The following is a 13,206-nucleotide window of genomic DNA, read 5'->3' on the forward strand; positions in this document are numbered from 1 at the left end:
TAAGCTTCATTTCTGCATTTTGACATCGTGATTAAAACTGATGAGAACGGTTTAGAAGTCTTCATAAAATGTTAGCATCCTATCATTTTCACGCCTTAACGAAATGTAAATTTTTAAATGTTCAAAATCTAAGCATTACAATTTAGTGAAATGATAAAATAGACATACGGTGGTACCTTGGTTCCTGAACGGCTAAGTTGTCGTACAAATCAGCTCCCAAACGCCGCAAATAAAGTGAGTGTTCCAGTTTGCGAACGTTTTTCGGAAGTTGAACGTCCGACGCGGCTTACAATTGAGTGCAGGAAGCTCCTGCAGCCAATCAGAAGCCGCACCTGGTTTGCGAAAGGTTTCTGGAGTTGAATGGACTCCTGGAATGGATTAAGTTTGAGAACCAAGGTACCACTGTATAGACATGGACCAGATGGTTTTGTACTGTGTGAATGAGCCATGGGAAGTCTTGGGTTTGTAGGCTCCCCCACTCCCCAAACTTCTTTCGCACCCTATAGGATGCTTCTGAAGTAGAACTAACCACGGTTCTTCATAATGTCAGAATTCAGGAGACCCTGGTTAGTGAGATGAAGCCAAGATCAAAGCATGGGTTCAGATCCTGTCTTGTTCTCAAACCAGTGTTTTAATAAACCACAGTTTCCTGAATTCAGATATGACAGGGACCCATTGGTACTTTCGAATCACAAGCAGATGCTTCCAATCTCCTCTTCTGGTCCTCAAAATAGGAGAGAGTAGCTGTAGCTCAATGATAAGAGCACTTGCTATGCATGTAAAAGATTCCTGTAAAAGATTCCCCAGCAATGCCAAGTAGAATGGGAATCAGAATAATAAGCCCCATAGGAATTTCCTAGCCAAAACTTTAACTGTAGACATCTATGGCGTTGTTTTGTTTTGGGGATACTCTGTGGTCCAGTCTTGTTGCACTTGTATTTTTTAAAAAAATCTAATAAAAATCAATAATAAGCTAAATGCAGATTAAAACACCTGCAATTTCTGCATGTCTGTTTAGGCTTGCCTAAACAATCAGGTTGTAATCCCATTGATGTCAATGGGCAGGGAGTTCCAATGTGTAGAAACTGCAGCAGCACTAAAAGATCGATTTCTTAAAACTACCAAGGAAGTACAGCCATATTTTGGCCGTCGAACAGCTTAGTTCTCGAACGTTTTGGCTCCCGAGTGCCACAAACCCAGAAGTGACAGTTCCAGTCTGCGAACTATTTTTGGAAGCTGAACGTCTGATGGGGCCTCCGCGGCTTCTGATTGGTTGCAGGAGCTTCCTGCAGCCAATCAGAAGCCGCGCTTTGGTTTCTGAATGTTTTGGAAGTTGAACGGACTTCTGGAACGGATTCTGTTTGACTTCCAAGGTACGACTGTATTATGTGACACCTGTAAAAGTGAAAGTTCGGTCACTGGATGGAGGCTTCTAGGTTTCTAAAATCTGAGTTTTAGGCTTTCATCACCAGTGCATTGTCTCACTAAAAGCCCATGACTTGAAGACTGAGCTCATGATATTAGTTGAAAAATATGTATATAGAAGAAGCTATGGATGTTCGCAGACTCGTAGCTTATTTGCAGATGGAAGGAATAAGGAAACGCAAAGTTTTACATTTTAAACAAAAAATAATAATAATTGTTCCAAGGAACATGATGAAACTTGGTAAAGTTCTGAAAAACCACCCACCCTTGGGTTTCATTTAAAGGTTATGAATGCCCCTTTGATAAATAACTTCCTCAACGTGCTACTATAAAAATTAGACCCTACTTTATCTAAATGTCAAATAGGACTGTTTATTCCCAGTGGAGCAGTGGCTGTGGCGTGGCCAAGTTGCAGAACAGACAGAACATTTGCTTCCCGGGTCTTTAGTAATGTTGTAGAAAAGGAGCATTACGAACTCTCATTAGGCAAAGGTTAGCCCATTATATCCTTACTTAAGTGCCAGCATTTGGCAAGCCGCTTTGATTACTTCTTATATTCATTTCAGTGTTTATCCTACACAAACCCAGGTGAATGTCACTTTTGGTCACTGCAGCAACCTGGATTCCTTGTAGTAAAATAAAATACAATATAAGAAAATATTATTCTCCCCATCCTGCCATCAGGCCTCCATTCACTCTGAAGCCGCTTTGCTTCATAAGGATAATTTGGGGGTTTACACTTATAACATAGTTCCTGCCTGTCCCTCAATCCCAAAGCCACATGAGCTTTTTAGTTTTTCTTCTGCAGCAGCCCCCTTTCCCAATATCCCTTCAATAAATTCTCAATGCCTTCTCTGAGGCACGAGAAGACCCTCTGAGATATGAGAAGTAAAAACCGACTGCCTCTGTTGCTTCGTGCCTCTGCTGGTCTTGGCCAAGGCTGAAAGCACCTTCATATCAGCCTGGATAAGCTCATTTGGTTAGAGTGTGGTGCTGATAATGCCAAGGTTGCAAGTTCGATTCCCGTATGGGATAGCTGCATATTCCTGCATTGCAGGGGGGTTGGACTAGATCAGGCACCCCCAACCTTTGGCCCTCCAGATGCTTTGGACTACAATTCCCATCATCCCTAACCACTGGTCCTGTTAGCTAGGGATCATGGGAATTGTAGGCCAAAACATCTGGAGGGCCACAGGTTGGGGATGCCTGGACTAGATTCCCCTCAGGATCCCTTCCAAATCTGCAATTCTATGATTTCTATCTCCATCTCAAGACATGTGCCAAAAAGACAAACCTTTCATATTCTTTCTCTTGATAACAGAAGTTGTGCTTTCTGTTATGGATTGAATTATGTGGAAAACCTTTCAGGTTCTCCTTTCTGCCCGTCTTCGAAAAATGTTGCAATTCTAATATCAGTTATGTGGTAGGAAGGGAGAAGTTTGAGCAATACAGGGTCTTCGTTCTTGCGCATGAAGGGTTTGCCCTCTCCCTTCCCTCCTACGCAAAGCTTTTTCATCCTGAAGTCTCTTTTTCAAAGAATTCAGGTTGCCGATATGATACTGGGTGACAGTGCTTATGGAGACTTGAAGGAGTAGTTTAAAAGACGAATGTTCACTTCTGAGTATAATTAGAAGGGTAGGGATTCACTTTGAAGCATTCCTGGGCAAAATCGGATTGCTTCAAAATACCTGCAATGCACTGTGCAGTTCAAGAAAATATATATATTGAGCTGTTTAAGACTTTATAATTGGTAATATACAGAACCATGGAAGTGGGGGGGGGGAACCGACAACTGATTGTATAAGTAAATTAAATGGAATGTGAAAATTTGTACGTAATGGAAAAAGCATTTTATTTTTTAAAAAGAGGAAATTGTCTTGTTCATAGTTGGGGTAATCTGTTGTCAGCCCAGAACATGGAAGACCATTTTTTTCTTCGGCTCTGTGGAGATAGTTCTCTGCTGGCCAGATCTTGTAGCTCATTTAGTTTTTAGAGAAGAAAAAACAAGGAACGCAAAACACTCACATCCTTTCGGTATTTTAAAAATTGAAGATAATCACAGTTGCACTTCGTTTCTTGAGCAAGGGGTATATGGCTTGCTTGCAACCCCCCTTCCCTTTTACAACACAAAACATTTAACTTCAAAAAGAGCAAAAGGCGTATGTTGAAGTTATATTTAAAATATCACCCAGGATAATCTTATTAAAACTCAGAAGGGACTCCAGCCGTGCAAAGGCATGTTTTGGTTGCTGAACATATACTAGTGAGAGAATATTCCACAACAGAATATTGAGGAAGCCTGTCAATTCCTTTCTGCTTGCTTCCTTTTTAAAAAAAAACACTCCAAAGTGGGATTACATTTATGCAATAGTTAACACCTATTCTAAATATCATGTTTAAATTTTCCGAACTCAGTTTAATAAACTTCCCTTGTCAAATGGAAACTCCTGTTAAAAGAAACGAAACCCTGTTTTCTTAGCGATGCAACAGGTGCACAACATGTGTGAGATTTCATGTGTTATTAACCAGCATTGGAACAGTTAAGGGGCTGCTTGATTTCAAGGCTGTTTCTTGGAAAATAATCCACTTCTGTTCTTGTGTTCTGGCAGCAAATATTGTCGGCTAGATCTCAGGCATAGCCATCTATCCAAAACAAACACCGTTGGATAAGCGAAGTTTTAATTTCTTGGGTGAAGGGGTGACATTTATTTCACAGGAGTGCGAACTACCCATATGCTTCATTGTTTGTTTATTTACTGATAGTCCGTGCAGAGGAGAACGTTTTGTGTCTAAAGTTACTAGTTAGTTTCAAAGTTACTATAGATCAAGAGAGGGCTTCCATTTAGGTTTTAATGCTCCAAGAATATGTTTGAAACTCAAAATGAACACAGTCAATGCAGAATAGTATTCAGTATTGAGAAGCAAATGAAGAAAATATTTGCTATAGCTATTATGAAGACCTGCTAGCATTTAATAATGCCTTTTAGATGTTACCTTGGGATTGGCAGATGTAACGTATACAAACAAACGTTAGTCTGTTCTAGTAGATGAACAGTTACTGTAATAACCAGGATCTTTGCATCCTGTTCCTGACTTGGTTTCACTCTTTCAAACTCAGGCGCAAGTCTGTGTCTTGGTTTGCTCATTTCATTTACCAGCATGTAAAAATCCTTTTCACATCTCCCAACAGGGGAGAGAGTAGAGTGTGGCAGAACTTTGTTAGCAAAAGTGGACTTAGTCTTGAGAATGAATGAGAATTCAAACTGAACAACAACAACAAAAGAGTTGTGCTTTAGAGAGAGCTGCAAATGGCAAATTTATTGAAAGCAATGTCCTGTTTATGTAGTGTGTTTTTCATTTGAAACAGGAAACATTGCAAGGAGGATGAAAAACTGTGCCATCACTTTGTATCTCTTTGAACAAGATCAGACATGTGGATAAATCGATTCTGTGACTGATAGTTGTCTTTGTGGTGATACCTGGTGGTGGTGTTGTACGAGATCTTCAACGTGACTAATTTAAAGCATGTTGTGTGGTTGATTAATTTTTTTGATATTTTCTCCAAACTTTCAAACTCATGCACTATTGAATTTCATGGTGTAGGGTGGGTGGGTGTTTGTTTTATGTCAACATCACAAATGTTTTGATCTGTAAACCGCATTCCACCAAGAAAATGCTGACCCAGTAAAATATACAATCTGAACAAACTGTTCTCAAAGATCAATATAAAGGGTTTGGTTTCAACTACATTTTACTCATAGTTAATGCATTGATACTACCAGACTGAAGTTAGTTGTGTGCATGATTTTAAATGGGTCCACTCTGAATATGGCTAACATTGGATAGAACTCAAGGATCGTACCCTAAACAAATCTACAACATTCATCTTTTGGAAGTGTCACGTGGAGTTCAGTTCTTATTGCACCACTTCTACTCCCCTAAATTTGGTGTGCATGTCAGATTTCCTAACTTTTAGTTGGAGAAGGATGTGTGAGAGAATTGCATAACTCTACAAGCAGTTAAATATTTATTGCTGTCTCATTTTCTCTCTCTTGCCTTTCCTACTTTCAGATGTAGGTCATAAGCTTCTTGGGAAGGCAAGGTTCTGGGGTGTGTGTGTGTGTGTGTGTGTGTATAAAAAAAACATTTACCATGGAAGGCATGGCGTGGTGTTATAAAAGTAGAGAAACAAATTTTGACTCTTCCCTTTGGAGTTTATATGATGTGATGCAAGTGTGCAAGTGTCCCACAACTCCATTCCTCTGGTCAATTATTTTATTTATCTATTTTATCAGCTGGAGGTTCAGAAGTGTGCACTCCCCTGACCTGTGTATTACTGAACTTTCTTTTTTATGGTTATTATAATAATATATTTATTTATACCATACCCTTTCTCCTGACAAGACTAAAGGTGGCTTTTGGATTAAAAACAAGAATAGCTAAAAACATGGGGGGGGGGGACAATCATTAAAACAATTAAATCTTAGTAGAATTTAAAACTATATACATATATAAAATCTATTTAAAACAAACAAATAAGTACAATAAAAACTGCACCAGTCCTTTCATTAAAAGCAGTCAATTCCCAAAAGCCTGTTGGAACAAAAGAACAACAAGGAGGGAGCCATTATTTAAAACATATATACAATAAATGGAGAGGCAGAAACTCTAGAAGCTGCAGAGCAGGGAAGCCCTCCTCTCTATCTAATCCCATTATTAATCCCATTGTTATTGAACTTTCAGCTGAACATTCACACGCATTGTTGATCCCAAAGTGTAGTAGCCGCAAAGAGCTTGTGTTTGAAGGAAGTCACATGTATCGATACAATTGATGCTGTCATCTGCCCCCCCCCCCCGATATCGTGAATCTTGTTCTGACTGTTTCCTCCAGATATATGCCATTTAAGGCGTGTTGAGCTAAAAGCCAGGACGTGGGTGGCGCTGTGGGTTAAACCACAGAGCCTAGGACTTGCTGATCAGAAGGTCAGCGGTTCGAATCCCTGCGACGGGGTGAGCTCCCGTTGCTCAGTTCCTTCTCCTGGCAACCTAGCAGTTCAAAAGCACGCCAAAGTGCAAGTAGATCAATAGGTACCGCTCTGGCGGGAAGGTAAACGGCATTTCCATGCGCTGCTCTGGTTCGCCAGAAGCGGCTTAGTCATGCTGGCCACATGACCCGGAAGCTGTACGCCGGCTCCCTCGGCCAATAAAGCGAGATGAGCGCCGCAACCCAGAGTCGGCCACGACTGGACCTAATGGTCAGGGGTCCCTTTACCTTTTAAGCTAAAAGCCAGTGATTTTCACCTTGAGAATAGTTGGGCTTACGTTTAAGGCTGCACTTTCTAAGGGGAAGCGCCATTCAACTCAGTGGTATTTGCACTTTCATAGGATCAGGCTCCCCATCGTTTTAAATCATTTAGCTTTACAGGTTCATTGTATTGATAACAGAGCCTTAATAGTTTTGGACTCCTCCAATGGATTGGCCAAGGCTACCGAATACTTCTTTCCCATGTGGTTAAATGTACCTGTCATCCCATCAGACATTACGGGAAAGATAAGGTTTAACACACTTAGTCCCATCCTTGCTTTTGGGACACCTGCCTATACATGTCCAAAAACTATTTCTCCATGTTCCAGGAATAACTCTCCCAGAACGTGAATGACCTGGGGGAAATTTAGCTTAAGTGCCTGGGGAGAACCCCCCCCCCTCTCTCTCTCTCTCTCTTTCTGCTGTGGCCTTGGCTGAATTCTGCCAGAGTACAGACTGTTGTGGAACTGGCTTGCAAAGGTGCACGAAACCGCAATATGCGTAGCTTGGGATATCATCCAGGTTGCAGAGTGTCCTTGTAAGGCACTCGGAAAGGATCAACAGAGATGGTATCGGAGCTTTTGCACAAAAAGAGGTCTTGTTGGGGAAGCAAAACAAAAGGCAATTTACAGATTACCTACTGAAGGTTGTTCCAGAGAAGGGAAGCTGGAGGGGGAGTGAGAGATACAAAAGGAGGCTGTGCGGTGATGCTTCAGTGTCCGGGGAAAGAGAAGAGAGATTGAAGCAGTGAAAGTTCAAAGGCAGGCAGGAGGAAGACCTTCTTTTTCCGTACTTAAGTGGGGAGCCAATTTTCAGCACAGATTTCTTACTGGTGTACTTTTTTTTTTATTAGACTCTGCCAAATTTTCTTATTGTACCGGAGTAAATTGATCCTCCTCCTGCAGCGTTTCGTTGCTGATGTCATTCGCAGCAATCTGTATACACATTGTAGGATTCTGATATAATTTACTCATTCTAGTTGTGTTTCCTTGCAGAAGGGTAGCTTTCAAACCCTATTTTTACCATTTTTACCAAGTTAGGCTGGCCTCAACTAGAGCCAGGGCTTTTTCAGCTGTGGCTCCGATCTGGTGGAACACTGTCACAAGAGACTAGGGCCCTGCGGGACTTGACATCTTTCCGCAGGGCCTGCAAGACAGAGCTGTTCCACCAGGCCTTTGGCCAGGGCACAGCCTGACTCCCTCCCTCGGCAATCTTCGCGGAGCTCTGGCCCAATGGTTGCCAGTGGCTTGATTTGAATTAATTTTATAATGAATGATTTTAGAGTGTTGTTTGTGCTGTACTTTTATACTGTTTTATTGTTGTTAGCCGCCCTGAGCCCGGCTTCGGCTGGGGAGGGCGGGATATAAATAAAATTTATTATTTTATTATTATTATTTAGGGTGTCAAGAAAGGGATGTTATTTAGCCCCTCTTCTTTTTAATTTATTTCATAATGGCCACTGGTCCCAGATCTTTATGCTCTCCTGTTCTCTGCTGGAATACATTTATTGCTGTATGCTGCTGCTGTGCTGCTGCTTTCATTCTCCAGAATAGGCCTACATAATTTGAGGCGGGTGGTGGCATTGTACTAAAAATAGCTTGATTACAAATGATAGTAAGTCTAAGGCCCTAATGTCATAAAAAGTATACAGTGGTACCTTGGTTCTCAAACTTAATCCGTTCCGGGAGTCCGTTCGACTCCTGAAACCGTTCAAAAACCAAGGCGCGGCTTCCGATTGGCTGCAGGAGCTTTCTGCACTCAATCAGAAGCCGTGTCAGACGTTCAGCTTCCTAAAAGTGTTCGCAAACCGCAACTCTTACTTCTGGGTTTTCGGTGTTTGGGAACCGATTTATTTGACAACTAAGCCATTCGAGAACCAAGATACACTGTACATGGGTTTTTAATGGTAGTCAACAAGCCACAGATTCATATAAAATGCTTGGGTGTTCAGATGTGAACTGTGGCTTTCTGACCTGTGCAATGAAATCAGCCAATTGATTCTGCTAATTGTAGTCAGCAAGCCATCTTAAGGCTTTTTATGGTCAGTTTCCTAAATATTTTTTGACTGGACTTTATTTATACAGTGGTACCTCGGGTTACAGACGCTTCAGGTTACAGACGCTTCAGGTTAGACTCCTCTAACCCAGAAATAGTACCTCAGGTTAAGAACTTTACCTCAGGATGAGAACAGAAATTGCGTGGCAGCGGCGCAGCGGCAGTGGGAGGCCCCATTAGCTAAAGTGGTACCTCAGGTTAAGAACAGTTTCAGGTTAAGAACAGATCTCCAGAATGAATTTACTTCTTAACCCAAGGTACCACTGTATTAATGATCATCATCATCATAATTTATACCCCGCCCATCTGGCTGGGCTTCCCCAGCCACTCTGGGTGGCTTCCAAAAAAAATTTAAAATACTGTAATACATCAAACATTAAAAGCTTTCCTAAACAGGGCTGCCTTCAGATGTCTTCTAAAAGTCTGGTAGTTGTTGTTCTCTTTGACATCTGGTGGGAGAGCATTCCACAGGGCGGGCGCCACTACCGAGAAGGCCCTCTGCCTGGTTCCCTGCAACCTCAGTTCTTGCAGTGAGGGAACTGCCAGAAGGCCCTCAGTGCTGGACCTCAGTGTCTGGGCTGAATGATGGGGGTGGAGACGCTCCTTCAGGTATACAGGACCGAGGCCATTTAGGCATAATACAAAATTGGATTGCTTTATTCTAAAGTAATGGAATGTGTACAGTGTACATTGTTTGGTTAGAATGTTCTAACATTTGCTGCTTGATTTTGTTTTAAAGCATTGTGCTGCGATACTAGCAAGGTTGAAAATACAAAGCTTTTCAATAACAGAATGCAGTGAGGAGGTGCTTGTTGAGCTGACTTTCTAGGTTGTCCTGAAACAAATTCTGTTGCGGTGGCACAGAAGATACAGCCAGAATTTCGGTCTTCGTGGGTCCTTAGAGATTCTGAGAGAGGCAACTAGTTTCACGTTGCCTGCAATAGTAACTTCAGTTTTAAATAGACTTCTGAAAGTTCCCAGACATGGCAGGTGGCTAAACAGCAAAGCACAGTTATTCAACAGTTGTTTTAAAGGTAGCATTGCAAAATGTTTTTGCTTTGCACTTCTGTTTTTCTGGTGGATTTGGGGTTTGTGTGGAAACTTGGTAAAAAGAAATTCCAAAGTTGGAGCTGCCAGTGAAAACATAATTTACATGGTGTTCCATTTGATTGGCATTGCCACTTGGAGCAGTGAATAGCCCAAAACCATTTTGATGCCTGAGAAAACCTTGCCCTCTCCAGAGATTTACAGAAGATAGAAAGAAGTACCGTATTTTTTGCTCTATAAGACTCACTTTTTCCCTCCTAAAAAGTAAGGGGAAATCTGTGTGCGTCTTATGGTACGAATGCAGGCTGTGCAGCTATCCCAGAAGCCAGAACAGCAAGAGGGATTGCTGCTTTCACTGCACAGCAATCCCTCTTGCTGTTCTGGCTTCTGAGATTCAGAATTTTTTTTTTCTTGTTTTCCTCCTCCAAAAACTAGGTGTGTCTTGTGGTCTGGTGCGTCTTATAGAGCGAAAAATACGGTATATGAATTATTTGAAGAGCAACTGTAACCAACAAATTACGCTAGTAGGACTACAAGAAGTTTTGTAAGGAGAAATATATGAAGTGTTACAAAGTAGAAAAAGATAGAGATATTGGTTATGAGTTTGAAATGTAATAGGGAAAATAAGAAATGCATACTAAGAGATTAGATTGGAAAATTTTCAGACAGGACTGACGGAAGTAAAAAAAAATTGAATAAGACGTAAAAGAATGTTTAATTACTGTTGAAAATGATACGTTAAAAAACTAATAAGCATTTATTTAAAAAAAGAGAGAGAAAACCTTGCCCTCTCCCTCTCACTAATTGGGTACATTGCTCCACTCTTTTACAACTCCTGTGCAGGAGAACTTGCCTTTGGATTGTGCTCCAATTCACCAGATCTGCCCATTTCTGCCACCTTTAATGGCACCTCAAACCAGCCTGATTCACCTGCCTCTCATTGCTCATTTCCCTCTGTTTCTGTAGTTGGTGCTCAGCGTGACGTGAGGGCAAGGAGCCCATGGTTTTCAAACTACTTGACAGACTTGAGTTGCAGGAAGATGAAATGCCAGTGGGGCTTTTAACTTTTGTTCTGAGTTGAGTTGTTCCAGATTTGGTTATTCCCTTCAACAAAGGCATCACCAGTTCATTGAGTTTCCTTTCTGGCCGTGTCCTTTCATCTTGTCATTTGAAGTAAATTAAAACAATTCTTTAAAATGATAGTTTAAAAGACTCTTCTTCTTTTTAAGAAGAGTCCTTTTAACTGTCTTTTTAAAGAATTGTTTTAATTTGACTTCTTGAATCTTGTCATTTGGTTTGCATGATGTCCCTGAATAATATTCATCCTCATTTATATGTGACTCCCTAAGGATTTAACCTGTCTTATTCTACATTTGTGTGTGTGTGTGTGTGTACATTTGTGTGTGTGTGGTTATAGATGGTAGACATGTAATGGCACCTCTCCCATCTTGGGCTAGGGGACCTGTACTAGCTGGAGATCAGGCCTGGGATTGTTATCCAAACATATGCACCTTGACTATTGAACCTTGTGATTCATTTGCTCTCCTCACCTCACTGCTGTGCTGTGTGCCCTCATTTTCATGGTGCCCATCCCCAAACAAACCTCTTTTCTACCTTCCTTTATTGGAGAGAAGTGGAAGAATCGTGGTACCTCGTCGGCAACCCTACAATACATTAGAGAATTGCCACAATTGTCTTTTTTAAAAAAAACAACTGAGAGCCTTTGGGGAAAACCAGAATATGGTTGTAGGATTTAGAGTAGGGGTCAGCAAACTTTTTCAGCAGGGGGGCAGTACACTGTCCCTCAGACCTTGGGGGGGCTGACTATATTTTTTGGGGGGGGGGAATGAATGCATTCCTATGCCCCACAAATAACCCAGAGATGCATTTTAAATAAAAGGACACATTCTACTCATGGAAAAACATGTTGATTCCCAGACCGTCCACGGGCTGGATTGAGAAGGCGATTGGGCTGGATCCAGCCCCCGGGCCTTAGTTTGCCTACCCTTGATTTAGTGAGACAGTTCAAATCAGGGCTGGTGGCTTGCAGGACGAAGGTCCCAGTCAATGTGTCCAAGTGGCTTTGTGTCAGCCAAAACATATAGGGAGGAGCACAGACCAGTAATTGCATGGGGGATGCTGGTGGTTACAATAATTGTTTTTCCTACAATTCTTAAATTTCCCTGAGTAAATAATGTTTATGTTTTCTTATTTTCCCCTCCCCCAGAACTGTAGTCACGCCAATTCAGTGACCCTGCCAGAAACGCTGCTATTTGTTTCAACTCTGGATGGGAGTTTGCATGCCGTTAGCAAAAGGACGGGGTCAATCAAGTGGACTTTAAAAGAAGGTGGGTATGAAAGATGTCATCTTGCCTTCATTTCACTAACTTTGATAACAGCAAAGTCAACATAATGTTGGAAATGGTTCCAGACATTGGAGAAACCCGGCCACATTCTGAACAGCCTGACCCCTTATGCATGTTTACCTGGAGGAAAATCCTGGCTTCAGATGGCTGACCTCCAAGTGAGTTTGGAGGGGATTGGCAGTCTTCTGCAAGTCCCAATGAGTTAAATGGGATTTATTACCAAGCAAGTGTGCTTTAAGGATGGCAGCTCAAGACTATCTGCTTATCGTGGCGGCTCATCTGCAAGAATCATAGGAAGCTCTGTGGTTTTTAACGTCTGCCTTTAACTCCTTGAAACATTAAGCAAAGTATTGTCATTGTGGGTGTAGCTTCTAAGGTTTTATATCTATGTGGCGGGTGGGTTAATTGCAGCACAAAGTGGAATCACTGTGTTACAAAATGTACATCCATGTTTGGCCTCTTTAGGACCAGCAGTCATGATTTGCGAAGACTTTGTCACCAGAAACCTACAATAAAGGCTCTGCATCTAGGTGCCTGTTCCAGGGCTTCTGGAGTGCTAAGCTTAGACGTTGCTATTAGGGCTGCCTGATGAAGTATAGCCATCTAGTTGCTGCTGTTCTCCATCTAAGAGTGGAAGAAGCTGCCATCTGGATGCGCCATCATTTTGCTTCTCTGATATGAATATTTGTATCTGTAGTGGGGAATATATTGATGCTTGCAAGGGCCATTTCTTAACGGCTGCCACCAGTCTTCTATATTGATAATCCAGGACAGACACATGTTAGGATGAGCATTCCTGACTAACTTCGAGGCCAATTACCTAACTCTTATTGGAGCTCTTCTCTTTGGAAGGCCCATATTAATAATTGTGTAATCTGATTTTGTTTTGGAAATAGCCTAATTGGCTTGAGAGTATAATATCAGGATGTTTATTTGCTTTTTTAAATATTATAAAATACACGGCAGGATATAGCTTGCATAGCAAAGCCTGCTTTTCTTTTCTTTTCA

At 41.6% G+C, this 13,206-nt stretch overlaps 1 protein-coding gene across 1 annotated transcript in view; it reads left to right on the forward strand.

The window, feature by feature from the left end:
* The window catches only part of ERN1 (endoplasmic reticulum to nucleus signaling 1), a 64,081-nt gene that overhangs the window by 9,460 nt on the left and 41,415 nt on the right, over window positions 1-13,206 (forward strand). The window contains exon 2 of the mRNA XM_081181280.1: window positions 12,060-12,180. Coding sequence (XP_081037406.1) covers window positions 12,060-12,180 — 121 coding nt within the window. The remainder of the gene's footprint in view (window positions 1-12,059; window positions 12,181-13,206) is intronic.

The sequence above is a fragment of the Podarcis bocagei genome (genome assembly GCF_964188305.1).
Source record: "Podarcis bocagei genome assembly, chromosome: 2".
Taxonomy (NCBI): Eukaryota; Metazoa; Chordata; class Lepidosauria; order Squamata; family Lacertidae; genus Podarcis; species Podarcis bocagei.